General features: G+C 50.9%; 1 protein-coding gene across 1 annotated transcript; it reads right to left on the reverse strand.

Moving 5' to 3' along the window:
* Positions 1-6,778: 6,778 nt before the first annotated feature.
* Positions 6,779-8,349, reverse strand: LOC129165439 (P2X purinoceptor 7-like). Its single transcript, XM_054748613.2, has 2 exons — positions 7,422-8,349; positions 6,779-7,297 (listed from the first exon to the last, which is right to left on the reverse strand). The coding sequence occupies exons 1-2, from the start codon at positions 7,425-7,427 to the stop codon at positions 6,779-6,781; spliced, it is 525 nt and encodes a 174-aa protein (XP_054604588.2). The 5' UTR covers positions 7,428-8,349.
* Positions 8,350-14,937: the final 6,588 nt, after the last annotated feature.

Below are 14,937 nucleotides of genomic sequence, written 5' to 3' on the forward strand. Positions count from 1 at the left end.
CCTGGAGGAACAGGGAGAGTTAGGTCTGGCACTCGGAAATCTGAATGTTGGATCTGATGGAACTTACAGGTTGGAGGTGAGACCTCGTGAGAGAGGGAGGAGTGACCGGTCTGGGGAGGGCAGGAGGCTTACTGGAGGCTGATGAGCTTGGAGTCCAAATGAGGAGGGAGCTGAGCATGAAGGGTAATGGTGATCCAGGAGGGAGGGTGGGCAGCCTGGAGTGGGAAGACCAGAGGAGGACGCTGAGAGACGAGTGGACAGTGAAGAAACCAGGTTGGTAGCAGCAAACGAGGTGAACTGATAGGTGATATCTGCAGGAGGCAAAACAAGCAGTCAAAAACACAGAGATCTCAAAAATCAAAAATCCATAACCCAGAAATTCTCAAAATCAAAGCTTAGTTTGGATTTGGCTGTTAGGAGAAATACCCAAGTTGAGTTAATCATCCAGCGAAGTGAAGGCGTCTCTCAGGAGCTTAAATATCCCTGGCCAGCTAATCAGCAGATTACCTGCAGCCTCCCAACTTCCAGGCACGCCCACCTGCAGAGGAGAGATGAGACTCTACACCAATTAGTGTGTGAAAAAAAAAACCAGACCGTGACAGTACCCCCCCCCCCCCCCTCAAGGGACGCCACCCGGCGTCCTGGCAGAGGAGGAGGAGGCGGAGGAGGAGGCAGACCGGGCAGCCTCAAAATCCCTAATGAGGGAGGGGTCGTCAATCCAGGACCCCGGGACCCATTGCCTGTGCTCGGGCCCATAGCCCTCCCATTCCACCAGATACTGGAGACCTCGGCCACGACGCCTAACGTCCAGGAGGCGCCGGACCCGAAAACCGAGACCCCCATCAGCCAACCGAACCGGAGGAGGAGGAGCAGGAGGAGGGCAAAGGGGACTGGAGGAGACAGGCTTCAGGAGGGAAACATGAAAAACCGGATGTACCTTCATATGAGGGGGAAGCTCCAAACGGACAGACGAGGGATTGATGATTGAGGAGATGGTGAAGGGGCCGATGAACTTGGGGGACAATTTCTTGCAGTGGCCTTTCAACGCAATATCCCGGGTCGACAGCCAGACGCGCTGACCAGGCACATAGACTGGAGCCGGCCTCCGGTGACGGTCGGCTAAACGCCGGTTACGGTCAGCAGTCCTTTGCAGGGCCTTCTGCGTGGCTGACCAGGTACGCTTTGCACTCCTGAGGAACTGGGGAATGGAGACGACTGAGGAGGGAAACTCAGAAGGGAACAGGCAGGGCTGAAAACCAAGGGAGACCTCGAAAGGAGACAACCCGGTAGAAGAGGAGACATGTGAGTTATGGGCGTATTCGATCCAGGGTAGTTCTGAACTCCAGCGGGAGGGGTTGGAGGAACATAAACAACGGAGCATGGCACCTAGTTCCTGATTCATCCTCTCACACTGGCCATTAGATTGAGGATGAAATCCGGAGTTGAGGGCGACCTTGGCCCCGAGACAGGCGGCAAAATCCTTCCAGACTCGAGAAATGAACTGGGGACCTCGATCAGAGAGTATTTCGAACGGAATGCCATGTAACCTAAAAACGTGTTTCACCAAAAGTGCAGCTGATTCTGCAGCTGAAGGGAGGGCCTTTAAGGGGATGAGATGGCAAGCCTTAGAAAAACGGTCAACTACTGTCATGATTACTGAGAAGCCACGAGAAGGAGGCAGGCCAGTTACAAAATCCATGGCGATGTGGGACCATGGTCTAGACGGAACGTGTAATGGGTTGAGTAAGCCAGAGGGTGATTGATTACTGGTCTTATTGCGGGCACAGGTCTGGCAGGCGGCAATGTACTCCTTAGTGTCCTTAAACATAGTTGGCCACCAAAAAGTCCGTCTGATCAATGCTACCGTACGACTAACCCCAGGATGGACAGAAAACCTAGCTGTATGCCCCCAGTGGATTACATTGCTTCTGACCGAAGGGGGAACAAATAATGTGTTTGGGGGTACCTTGCTTGGGCCCGGAGTGGTCTTGAGGGCCTCAAGTACTTGGTCTCGGACCTCCCAGGTTACGGACCCAATGACACAGTCAGGAGGGAGAATGGATGCTGGTTCTGGATTGGAGTCAGCCGAAAACTGTCGGGATAGGGCGTCCGGTTTGATGTTCTTAGTGCCTGGTCTGTAAGAGAGGACAAAATGGAACCGTGAAAAGAACAAGGACCACCTAGACTGTCTGGGATTCAACCGCTTTGCCTCCTTCAAATAGGCGAGGTTTTTGTGGTCTGTCCATATGATGATGGGGTGCTCAGCTCCCTCCAACCAGTGCCTCCACTCCTCCAGGGCGAGTTTCATGGCCAGGAGCTCCCGGTCCCCCACATCATAGTTTCTCTCGGCTGGGGAGAGGCGCCGGGAAAAAAAAGCACAGGGGTGGAGACGGTGGTCTGAGGGAGAAACCTGGGATAGGACGGCACCCACACCTTTATCCGATGCATCCACCTCGAGTGTGAATTGCCGAGAGGGATCTGGTCGGGTAACAACCGGTGCTTGAGTAAACTTGTCTTTGAGTGCAGAGAAGGCACTCTCGGCTGTGGAATCCCAAACAAAAGGTCTCTTGATGGAGCTTAACCGAGTCAGCGGACTGGCAATCTGGCTGTAGCCCTTAATGAAACATCTGTAGAAATTTGCAAAACCCAGAAATCTTTGCAGCTCCTTACGTGTTGTGGGTGTTGGCCAGCTCTGTACCGCTTGGACCTTCTCAGGATCTGGTCCCAGTCTCCCACTCTCCAGAACAAAACCCAGGAACTTCACACTCGGGACATGGAATTCACACTTCTCCGCTTTCACGTAGAGGCGATTTTCCAAAAGGCGGTGGAGAACAGCACGGACATGTTTGGAATGCTCTTCAGGTGTCCTCGAAAAAATCAAGATATCATCAAGATACACAGTAACAAACTTGTTCACAAAATCAGCCAAAACCGAGTTCACCAAAGACTGAAAAACAGCTGGGGCATTGGTGAGCCCAAACGGCATTACCAAATACTCGAAATGTCCCACTGGTGTCTTAAATGCCGTCTTCCATTCATCACCCTCCTTTATTCGGACGAGGTGGTATGCGTTCCTCAGGTCGAGTTTGGTGAAGATGGAGGCATCTTGTACAGGCTCAAAGGTTGACGATAACAAAGGTAATGGATATTTGTTTCTTACTGTTATCTGGTTGAGTCCTCGATAGTCGATACATGGTCGGAGAGTGCCATCCTTCTTTGTAACAAAGAAGAACCCCGCTCCCAGAGGGGATGTAGACGGTCGGATTATGCCAGCTGAGAGTGATTCTGAGATGTATTTTTCCATACACTCACGTTCTGGTCTTGAGATGTTGTAGAGACGGCTAGATGGAAGAGGAGCTCCAGGAAACAAGTCTATAGCACAATCAAAAGGCCTATGGGGGGGTAAGGAGGAAGCTTTATCCTTTGAAAATACCTGCAGTAGGTCGAAATATTCCTTGGGGACACCAGTGAGATCGGGAGGTGGTTGTTCAGGGGTTCTGCACTCAGAGCGGATCTGAGCTGTGCCCAGACAGGAAACGTGACATTGGTTGCTCCATTCCTCCACCCTGTTAGACACCCAGTTGATGCGGGGATTGTGGAGACTTAACCAGGGATGCCCCAAGACGATTTCTGACTGGTGACATGGAAAAACAAAAAAGGTCAGTGATTCATGATGATTGCCAGAGATCGAGAGGTTAACCGGAACAGTTTTATGGGTTATAGAGGTTAGGAAGCTGCCATCTAAAGAAACAACCCTCGTTGGGGCCTCGAGTGGAATAGTGGTTATGCCGAGCCGATCAACTAGTAGTTGGTCTAATAGGTTCTGTTCACATCCAGAGTCAATCAGGGCTCGGGTGGATATTGAGGTTTTACTGAAGGTTAAAAAACAGTCTAAAGCACACCGAGACTTCATGAGTGCAGATGAACCGCCCACCAGTATCCTAGGTTCTACTGGTGGGCTCTGGAGTTTAGTCTTGGGACAGTCAGACATGAAATGGCCAGCTAGGCCACAGTACAAACAAAGACCAGATCTCATTCTTTTATCTCGTTCCTCCTGGCTTAGTCTAGCCCGGCCCAACTGCATGGGTTCGCTGGGGAGAGAGGATGGTGCTGGTTGGGCCGCCCTGGACTGAGTATGGGTCTGAAGATGAAAAAACAAATTGTTACCTTTATGACGGTCATTCAGTCTCCTCTCGATCCGGTTGCAGAGCATTATCAAGTCCTCCAGGTTTGTGGGTTCCTGGCAGAAAGCCAGCTGGTCTTGGAGGCGCTCGTTTAAGGCTTGTGAAAACGCCCCTTTTAATGAATCCTCGTCGAGAGTGGAAGCCGATGCCAGGGTCCTAAACTCGATGGCGAAGTCAGCCACTGATTGCTTGCCTTGGCGGAGGTTCCAGAGCCGTTTTGCTAGCTCTGAGGCGGGCTCGGATTTGTCAAATGTCAAGTTAAACTCGGATAAAAACTCAGTAAATGGGCCCGCAAGGAAGTTCGGAGAGCGGCTCTTGGCTTCTGCCCACCTGAGGGCCTTGCCGCGCAGTAATCCGACAATGTAGGAAATCTTGGCTGCGTCGGTTGCAAAAGATTCCGGGGAGCGTAGGAAAGCCAAGTTACACTGGAGGAGGAAACCTCTACAAACGTTTCGATCCCCGTCGAACGTCTCGGGGGGAGGAGACAAGGCAACCCGGAAGTTGGGCGGGATGGACTGTGCCGAGGTAACGGGTCCGGGCGGACTCGGAGCAGGAGGAGCAGAGGGTTCCGGATTGGTGAGCTGTTCACTTAATTGTTTAACCATCGCACCCAACTGAAACAGAGTCTGGTTAGCGTCTGACAGTTGTTTGGTGAGGGAATGAAGGGCTAAACTGTGTTGTGATAAGGTTTCGGTGATAACAGGTGGAACTGATTTGGTACTGAGGTTAGGATTCTGGCTGGATGATTCTGTCATGTTGTGTGGTAGATGCCTAACCCACGACATACAGAATCAGTCCACAGAGTCAAAGAAGATCGCAAACAATAATTTATTAGAAAAGGAGAACAGAAGGAGCTGCTAGGAAGTCTAGCAGTATTCGGCAGAGAAGCGAGGTTCGGGTGTGGAGAATCCTGGAGGAACAGGGAGAGTTAGGTCTGGCACTCGGAAATCTGAATGTTGGATCTGATGGAACTTACAGGTTGGAGGTGAGACCTCGTGAGAGAGGGAGGAGTGACCGGTCTGGGGAGGGCAGGAGGCTTACTGGAGGCTGATGAGCTTGGAGTCCAAATGAGGAGGGAGCTGAGCATGAAGGGTAATGGTGATCCAGGAGGGAGGGTGGGCAGCCTGGAGTGGGAAGACCAGAGGAGGACGCTGAGAGACGAGTGGACAGTGAAGAAACCAGGTTGGTAGCAGCAAACGAGGTGAACTGATAGGTGATATCTGCAGGAGGCAAAACAAGCAGTCAAAAACACAGAGATCTCAAAAATCAAAAATCCATAACCCAGAAATTCTCAAAATCAAAGCTTAGTTTGGATTTGGCTGTTAGGAGAAATACCCAAGTTGAGTTAATCATCCAGCGAAGTGAAGGCGTCTCTCAGGAGCTTAAATATCCCTGGCCAGCTAATCAGCAGATTACCTGCAGCCTCCCAACTTCCAGGCACGCCCACCTGCAGAGGAGAGATGAGACTCTACACCAATTAGTGTGTGAAAAAAAAAACCAGACCGTGACACTTTTAGATACAAGCGACTCTACAGCAAAAAGTCACAAAATTACCGCGTACAAGTGGTCAAGATTGCCAAAAACTACAGCTACATCCCTGAACTTCAGCGTTGCATCCTCAGAAAACGTATGGATGGAGGGCCACTCCCAAGAAAGGCAAAACCCAACCCCGATGACCCAAGAAATCTTGGGAATTTAGCTGGAGTTGTGGCAACCCCCACGGCGGAACTGGTACAGACACAAATTCGCAGAGGACAGGTGTGTCATTCAACAAAATCCCACATTTCTTGTCAGCTCAATTCTAATTATGTTTATTGTTGTACTGGTTAAAATAAATAAATAAAACAGCATAAAATATTCAGTCTCACAAGCCATCCGCTGCACCTTTGTGCAGTTTTGGATGTATCACCAATTATAATACACCAGTAATTGTCTTCTTTTTTCCTATTTAACATAGTTTGGGTAGATGTATTTTTACCTTTCATGTTTCAGTCGGATCACTTACACCTTCGCCAGTGTCGCCAGCTGTTCGAGACGTCGCTTCCATTTATATGCAGGCAGCAGATGGCGACATCGTCCCTCTGCTGCCTGCATATAAAAGGAAAAAACATCTACCCAAACTGTGTTACATAAGAAAAAAAGAAGACTATTATGAGTCACAAAGTAAGAATATACAGAAGAACACCAGTAATTCATTTATAAGTCTGGAACTATTTGTAATGTTCACAGTACCTGCACAACACATCACTTTTCTGTTGTGCCAAGGTCAAGTTGAAATGACAGTTACCAGATTGGATGGAGCCTTACTATATGATCTAATGCTGCTGTTCTCCTCTCTCCATAAAGGCCCCAGCTACATGAAGCATCAAAAGACAGGAATGACTTCTTTCATTCACACTGATTTATTAGAAATTAAGAAAAAAAAACTATGTACAAATGCAAATAACAGAACTTTTTTGTACATAAATAAAAATAAATATATTGCACAAACAGTTTGTTTATTTTTGGGTGAAAATGCTGTCTTCAGCTAAAGTTATTTTGAGGTATTGTGCTGTTTTGGAACTACTGTAGTTGTAGATAAACGTTTTGGATTTTTAGTCTGCAGCCCTAAATGGTGCTTCTTTGTAACCAGTGTAATTCCCAAATGGATCAGGGAATTTTTCCCGTATACGTACAACACAGCAGCTTGGAACTGGTCTCCGACTTGCTCTTCCCAGACGCCCATGATGCCAGACTGTAAACTGACGATACGCAGCAAAACGAAACTCTCGGTTGTCTGTGCCCACATCTTGGTTGTCCTCTAAGGCGAAGATGTCATTCCAGGTCATCCTCACTAGACGCAGTGTGCCCTCATCCAAGCAGTATAGCTCCAGGTGAGCACTTCTGCTTAGACAGAGTTCCGGAACCTGCCTACAACACAGATTTTCAATCTGTGTAGGCATGCGTCGGCAGTTCTGGCAAGTGCACCACACAGGCTGCCCTCGATCAGGAAGATGGTGTCCTGGCGTCTCTTGCCGAAACTCCAGGATATCCAGCATCACCCCTGGAAGACGGGTCACCACTCTCTCGAGAATATAATCTCTCTCCTCCTGGCTCAGGTGTTGTAAAGCTGTCTAGAAATTAAAGAACATATGTTTACATGACTAGATTCATATCTCCAGTGAGTGATGTTATAGTTTTTGGCACCTCTCTATTTTTTATTTATTTTTTCTTTACACACATATGGCTACAACCAACCTGCATCTCAGCTATACTGGCAGCTCTCAGCTGTGCAAGCCGGTCTCGGTCCTCTTCTCTGAAAGCTGATGTTCGCTGCCTACCCTGGCGCCCTGGTCTTCTTGAAGGAGCTCTGGACCTCGACCTGCTGCCCTCACCCCTTGAGCGTGTCCTTCCCCGACCCTCCGAGCGACCTTTTCCTTTCCCTTTTCCTTTACCCCCTGGTCTCAGACTTTCCCACGACACATCATAGCCTGTGCCTTAGCCTGCCACAGGCACATACTCCTCATCCGAACTGTTTTCCATCACTCCTTCCAATGTGAATTCCTGAAAATCAATGACAGTAATGATAAAAATGACTGTATTACCCTGTTGGTCTTCTTGATATTATGATTTTATTTGATGCATTTTTTTGAACTAAACATTAATATTTATGTTCTTATTTACATTGTTGTAATGCCTGTCCTGTAATGAAATTGGTTTCACAAATGATGTCAGTGACTTGAAATTGGATGTTCTTACATGATGTATAAACAATAACATTAGCTTGTTAGTAAGCTTAGTGCAAAATAATAACTGTAATTTGTCTAAAAACATCAGAAATCACCTGCAGCCACAAAGCCTTATGCTAATAAAGTAGCATCATGTTACTGTCTTGCTCGCCAGTCACAAAACTGGCTTATGAATATTTCATAGGAAGGAGCACTTGCTTTACATCACGAGTGTCATGGCTAAATTAAAAAGCTAATGTCATGGAATTTTACAAATATTAGACAAAAGTAACAATGTTACTTCATCGCTCGACATGGTGCCTTGTTCGAGCCGCACTCTGGCCGTACATCACTAACTTTTTTTTTTCTAGTGAAGAGTTTGTGCGCGCTCTCGTGCCGGGCTGCAGTTACTCACAGCGCCGAGTGCGTCGCTAATGAGTTTTGTTTCTTCATCCTGCCCCATGCTCCTTTAACAGACCACTTACATCGGAGAATTTTGATGCAGTCCAATACATTGTTTTAGGGCCGATATTGAATTACTTCCGATATCTATATCGGAATGGGGCATTCCTAGTATTATTTAAACAATCTTTATCTTGGTGACAGAAGATGTTACAAAGTTTAGGCTATGCTTATTGGAAACAGTCAATTATGCAGACAATTTAAAGGCCAGGCAATCCAGAATCCAAGCATGTCTTCTGCTCTCTGCACCAAGTCCATAGTAAGTTGTAATTCAGGCTGTTATTCTCACTTACACGCATGTTAAAGACTGGGTGGATTTTGACTAGCAGTATAAAACTGCACAAATGGTATGTTTTCAGAGAACGCACATCATTTGACATGCGACTTTAAAATTAGGGCTGAGCCGTATACTCATTTTAAACGAGTATCTGGTAAGGATAAAACATTTTTAACGCGTACGAACATAAAACAAGCAAAATCCATGAATATTCGTTCGTGCTTGAGGAAAATCCTCATTGGGTAACTGACCGTCTTTACGCTCTGTGACTGGCCAGTAACACAGAGCACCTGCCCCTCTCTACTCACACACAAAACGTTGGTTACGTATTGTAACCCCAGATTCTATGAGTCTAGTCGCAGCCCTTAAGCGAGCTGCTATTGGAAGGATGATCTCCGCATCAGCCAATCATGAAGAGCTAAAATGTACGCCCACCAATAGAGGGCCCCCTCGTGGTATATAACCGCAGTGACCCCACTGCTCACCTCCAATGGCTCTTATTCCCATCATAACCAGTGGGGCCAGTGGCTTAAGGGCTGCGGCTAGACTCATAGAATCTGGGGTTACAATACGTAACCAACGTTCTATTTCGTCTAGTCTTAGCCCCTAAGCGAGCTGCTATTGGAATAAAGCGCAGCTGGATGGGTTTACGCCCCACTGGTTAACACAACCAATGGACACACCGAATCAAATCTCCTCTAGTGGGGGACGTTCAGCCTCAGACCAGGCTTAAAGACTGAGGCAGCCACGATAAAAGAGGGGCCCCCACTAAAAAACATAATCCACAAGAGGATGAAATCCATCTCAGCAAGGCCAATGAGGTGCCATAAGCATTCATTTAGCCTGCTGGGGTCCAAGCACTGAACGAGTGATGGAACCTGAAGACACATCTCATAAATAATAACGAGTAAAGGAACAGGGTGAAGCCCATGAAGCAGCCTGACAAATGTCTTCCATTGACACACCACTGAGGAGCGCCATAGAAGTGGAAATCCCTCTGGCTTAGTGAGCCCTGAGTGCCTCAGGGGGATCCTGCCCTGATGATGTGTAAGCGAGGGAAATGGCGTCACACAGCCAGTGTGAAAGACGCTGGGCCGACAGCGCCTGACCAAGGGAAGACTCCCTGTAGCGCACAAACAGGTTTTGTGAGCGACGAATCCCTGAAGTGCGTGACACATATCGTGCAAGCACGCACACCGGGCAGAGAAGGTGCGAAGCCGCTTCCTCCTCAGAATTATGGGGAGGAGGAAAAAGTCCAGCCAATGAAATTGACCTGGATTTGAAGGAAGCATTAATGCTTTTGGGCACAAAGGCTGGGTTGGGGCATAAAACAGCAGACCCGCCATCCTCCCGGATCCTGAGGTGTGCAGGAGCCACTGAGAGGGCGGTCAGGTCACTCACTCTCTTAACTGATGCTAGCGCCAGCAGCAATGCAGTTTTAAGCGACAGGAACTTGAGTGAGACCTGGTCCAAGGGTTCAAATGGAGCTCCAGATAAGCTGTGCAGAACCACCGTTAGATCCCATTGGGGAAAAAGCGGGCGGGACACAGGTCTGTTCCTCCTGACACCTTTTAGAAAACGTTTTGTGAGGGTATGATTGAAAACAGATCTATCTCCAAAACCCTGATGACAGGATGAGATAGCTGCAGCATATGTCTTAACAGTGCTGAATGCGAGGCCCCTGTCCATCAGTATCTGCAGAAACGATAGGACATCCGCCAACTGGCAGGAGAGCGCTTGAACATTTCGCTCTGTGCACCATTTCTGGAAAGCTGCCCATTTAGCAGCGTAAGACGAAAAAGTAGAAGGCGCCCGCGCACTCTGAATCGTGGCGACCACATCATGCGGCAGCCCAGAAGCCTCTAAGTGTGACCGCTCAGCGGCCAAACCCACAGCCGCTGGCCTATTTCTGGAGGATGTTCGATTATCCCATCCGCCTGGAGAAGGGCGTCCGCCCTCCACGGGAGCCTCCACGGGGAGCCGGACACTAGCGCTTGCAGGTCCGGAAACCATGACGCGGACAAGCGTCTGGGAGCCACCAGAATCACCGAGAGCTGTTCCGACCGAATTCGGTCCAGGAGACGGGGAATCAGAGGGACTGGTGGAAACGCATAAAGGAGCATTCGAGGCCAGGGCTGGTGTGAGAAGGCGTCCGCCCCGAGCGGGGGTCCGTCCCAGGGACTCAGGGAAAACCACAGGCGACACTGAGCGTTTTCGCGAGCCGCGAACAGATCCACAGACGGTTCCCCGAACCTGATCCAGATCTGTGATATCAGTGCGGGATGCAGACGCCAGTCGGAGTCGCGGGGTCCCCCTCTCGACAGGATGTCTGCCGCTACATTCAGGACCCCCGGAATGTAGATGGCTCTGATGGACAGCAGATGGACATGTGTCCAACACAGTAAATCTGTGGCGACACACAACAGTGGGAGGGATCGGACTCCCCCTTGGCGATTTATGTAGGCTGCCGCCACCTGGTTGTCTCTGTGAACTTCGACATGACGGCCCTCGAGAAGGGCGGCGAAGTGTCTGATCACATTCCTCACTGTCATAAGCTCTACCACATGTATGTGCTCGTGCGTGTGGGAGGGCCAGCGATCTGCCACTGTATGGGAAAAGCACGTGCCCCCCCACCCCTACAGTGACGCATCCGTAAACACAGATACGTGTGACGCAGGACGTCCGATGGGAACCCCGCGTGAGAGGATGCAGGGGTTCCCCCAGTGAGCGAGGTCCCCGCCCACTGAAGGGGGAATCCTCAACATACGTCTCTGACGTATCGGGTGTACCCGGAGGCGGATGAACCAGCGTTGCAAGCGCCTCGTGCGCAGCAAACCTAGCGGTACCACCGAATGGGCTGCGGACATCATGCCCAGGAGTTTCATGACTAACAGGGCTCTCACGATCTTGCGGGGTTGTACATGGGAGATCACCGTGGAGAGATCTGCCGCTCTTGCAGGCGATAAACGTGCTCTCATTAGGGAGGCGTTCAGCTCCACCCCGAGATACACAATCGACTGGGACGGAAGGATGGAGCTCTTCTCCCAGTTTATAGAAAACCCTAGGGTTGACAGATGCTCTGTCAACCTCCTGGTTTGCCTTAACGCCTCGTCCTTGGACCGAGCGCACAGGAGAAGATCGTCCAGGTAAAATAAGACCCTCATTCCCTTCGTGCGCAGTGGCTGCAGCGCGGTCTCCAGACATTTGGAGAAGGTGCGCGGGACTAGCGAGTAGCCGAAAGGGAGGCGATTGAACTGATATTGAACTCCCTTGAACAAAAAAAAACGCAGAAACTTCCGGTGGTTTGGAACTACTGGTAAGTGGAAGTATGCGTCTTTCAGGTCGATTGACGTGAACCAATCCCCGGGGCGCACGTATTCCAGGACTTGTCTCATCGTTAACATGTGGAAATGCATTACTGCTATGGAGCAGTTGAACAGGGACAGGTCAAGAATCGGCCTCATTCCTCCCGACTTCTTCGGTACTACGAAGTAGCGGGAGTAGAAGCCCGAGAGTTCTTGTCCGCGAGGGACTCGGGAAATAGCGTCCTTGGACAGAAGTTCCCGCAGCTCCAGCTCTAGGGCCTGAGACTGTACTTGCGATGTGAACGTCGTCTCCACGATCCCGTTGAAGGGAGGTGGAGTGGCCTGAAAATGAAGTGTGTGACCGCAATGAATGGTGTCCGAAATCCATTTGCTCATGATACAAAGGCGGCGCCACTCGTGCGCGCGTTCCGACAGTGGACGCGTGTGAGCGGTCACGTGAAAATCGTCCGAGGGTTGTGCATGCGCCCTTACCGCCGTCACCCGTACCAGAGAACTGGGGGCGACCCATGGAGGGCTGCGCTCGAAAGGGCGAGTGCGAAACAGCTGGAACAGGCTGGTCCACACCGTGGAGCGTGGAGTCCGAGAGTGAAAAACGAGTGGGAGCCGGACCCGTGCACGGGGGCGACAGAGTGCCAGCGGATGGAGCCGCGCACTGTGCCGCCGCGCGTGGTCGAGACAGCGACCTGACATCCCGCCCCACCCAACGGTGTGGGGAGAGCGGGAAGAGTTGGGCCTGGCCGGATGCTGGGGCCGGAGCGCAAATGGAGCGCACCCTTACGGCTGGCCGTGTATTATGACTGCCTGTACCTGCAGGAACATGTGTGCGTGCAGCAGTGCTTGGTGTGGGGAACATGTGTGAGAACTCGGCAGAGGATTCTGCGGAGGACTGTAGGATTGTGCTCTTTGAGTGACGTTCTTTGGGTTTTATTTCAAAACCAACAACAACATCAGAACAATCAGTAACACACACATTCCCCCCAAAGAGTCACTTCTGTGGCTGCTTTTGGCGAGGCTCCTGCACTTGGGACTGCCAAGACTGCATCTGCTGGCCCCGCCGGAACCGTTGTCCGCCATCTCGCTGGTCCCGCTGATGTGGAGCCAAAGCGGGAGGCCAGCTCCGTGGAGCGGGCGGTGCAGCTGGACGTCTGAAGCTTCCGCGCCGTTCATCCCATCCTCTGGCTGAACGGCCGGAGTGCGAGGCTGACCGAGGGTGGACCAGGTCTCGCACCGTAACCGATAGTTCGGCCGTCTTCTGAGCCCGCTCAATGACGCCTCTAAGATGGGGATCAAACAGAACATCGGTGGTGATGGGGCCGTCTAGCATCTCCCTTTGCAGATGTTCTGGAATGGAGGGCAGGGCCTTCCGCCAGATAGCTCGCTGGATGAGGGTCTGCCAGGCAGCGACGCGAGCAGAACCAGTGAGCACAGCAGCACACAGATTGAGGATAGCATCAGCAGTCTTAGTAATGACAGCTTTCGACTCCTCGGGAGCTTCCAGCTCCTCCATCATCTTTGAGACGCCGAAGGCAAGAAGGGCGATGTTATTCCCTGCAGCGCCGGTCTGAAAGGCACACTGATGTGCGCGGTCGGTGAGCCGCGTCAGCAGCTGGTCATGTTTTGAAGTGGGAACAGCTCGCGGGCCAGCGAGGTGGTTCTTGGCGCCAAACAGCGAGGCCAAGTCCGGCTCTAGCGGAGGAACGGACGGCCAGCCTTGGTCGTAAAACCCCTCGACCTTGGTGATGGGCGCATACGTGGAGACTGGTGCCTTGAGCTTGGCAGGCTCGGAGAAGGCGGCAGACCAGCAGCTCATAGCAGCAGGGAAGCGCGGCCAGATAGGGTCTGGACAGCGTGTCTGAGTCGCCCCGAAAATTCCCGCCAAATCATCCGCTTCAGGCGGGGCCGGTTCTGGCACAGCTAGCCCCTTGCGGGCTGCTGCCGCAGAAATGATGGCGGGCAGCTCCTGGAGCAGTGCTCTTACTGCTGGCAGGGAGGAGCGAGAAGCCAGTGGGGCAGAAGGACCCACTGAGCGAAGCTCGTCGACCTCCGTTATGTCCAGGAGGGATTTCGCCTCATCGTAGTTCTCGCTGTCGGTGACGTCATCCAGCCGGTTGAAGCCAGCCGGCTCCTGACCGGCGTCGAAGAAATCCAAAGCCTCGTCCAGCGGGTACGAGTCAGCCACCGGAAATTCGTCGTTGGCGACGGGAGTGAAGTACTCGACCCGGCGAATCTTCTCTGCCACGGGCAGAGCGGCACAAACGGGCACGAGGCCTGCGGGGTCAAGGCCAGGCCAGCGTGGTGAGCCCCGAGACAGACCTCACACTTAGCGTGCAGGTCGCCACTGGAAATGGAGCCCGTCTGGCAGGTCGGGCAGGGTCTGGCGTCGCTGGACATGGCTGGTAAGTCGTCTTCGGATAATTTTGCTCTTTAGGATAATATTTGCTCTTTAATAAAGCTCTCAAGCTTGGCATGAAGAGAAAAAGGAGGTGAGCAGTGGGGTCACTGCGGTTATATACCACGAGGGGGCCCACTATTGGTGGGCGTACATTTTAGCTCTTCATGATTGGCTGATGCGGAGATCATCCTTCCAATAGCAGCTCGCTTAAGGGCTAAGACTAGACGAAATAGAACCAGCAGATGGTCCACAGCTGCTGTCCCACAGAAACACAAACAGCGCTCCATGAGCCACATATCTAAGTTGTGTTTATTTATGAAAATTTTTAGAATGTAGACGCACTAAAAAGCAGGGGTGTGGACTCGAGTCACATGACTTCTGACTTGACGTGATAAAATCTATAAAGACTTACAACTTGGCTTGGATGCCAATGACTTGTGGCTTGAATCGACTTGCATCTGTTGACTTGAGCATATTTGATATTTTTGCACAAAAGTGGCACAACGTGAACAAAAATCATATATCATTCTATGTTTTAGGTTTGATTTTGAACTGCTAAATGCAGAAGCACTTTGTTTAAAAATCAATT

The sequence above is a fragment of the Nothobranchius furzeri genome, chromosome 2 (assembly GCF_043380555.1).
Source record: "Nothobranchius furzeri strain GRZ-AD chromosome 2, NfurGRZ-RIMD1, whole genome shotgun sequence".
NCBI lineage: Eukaryota > Metazoa > Chordata > Actinopteri > Cyprinodontiformes > Nothobranchiidae > Nothobranchius > Nothobranchius furzeri.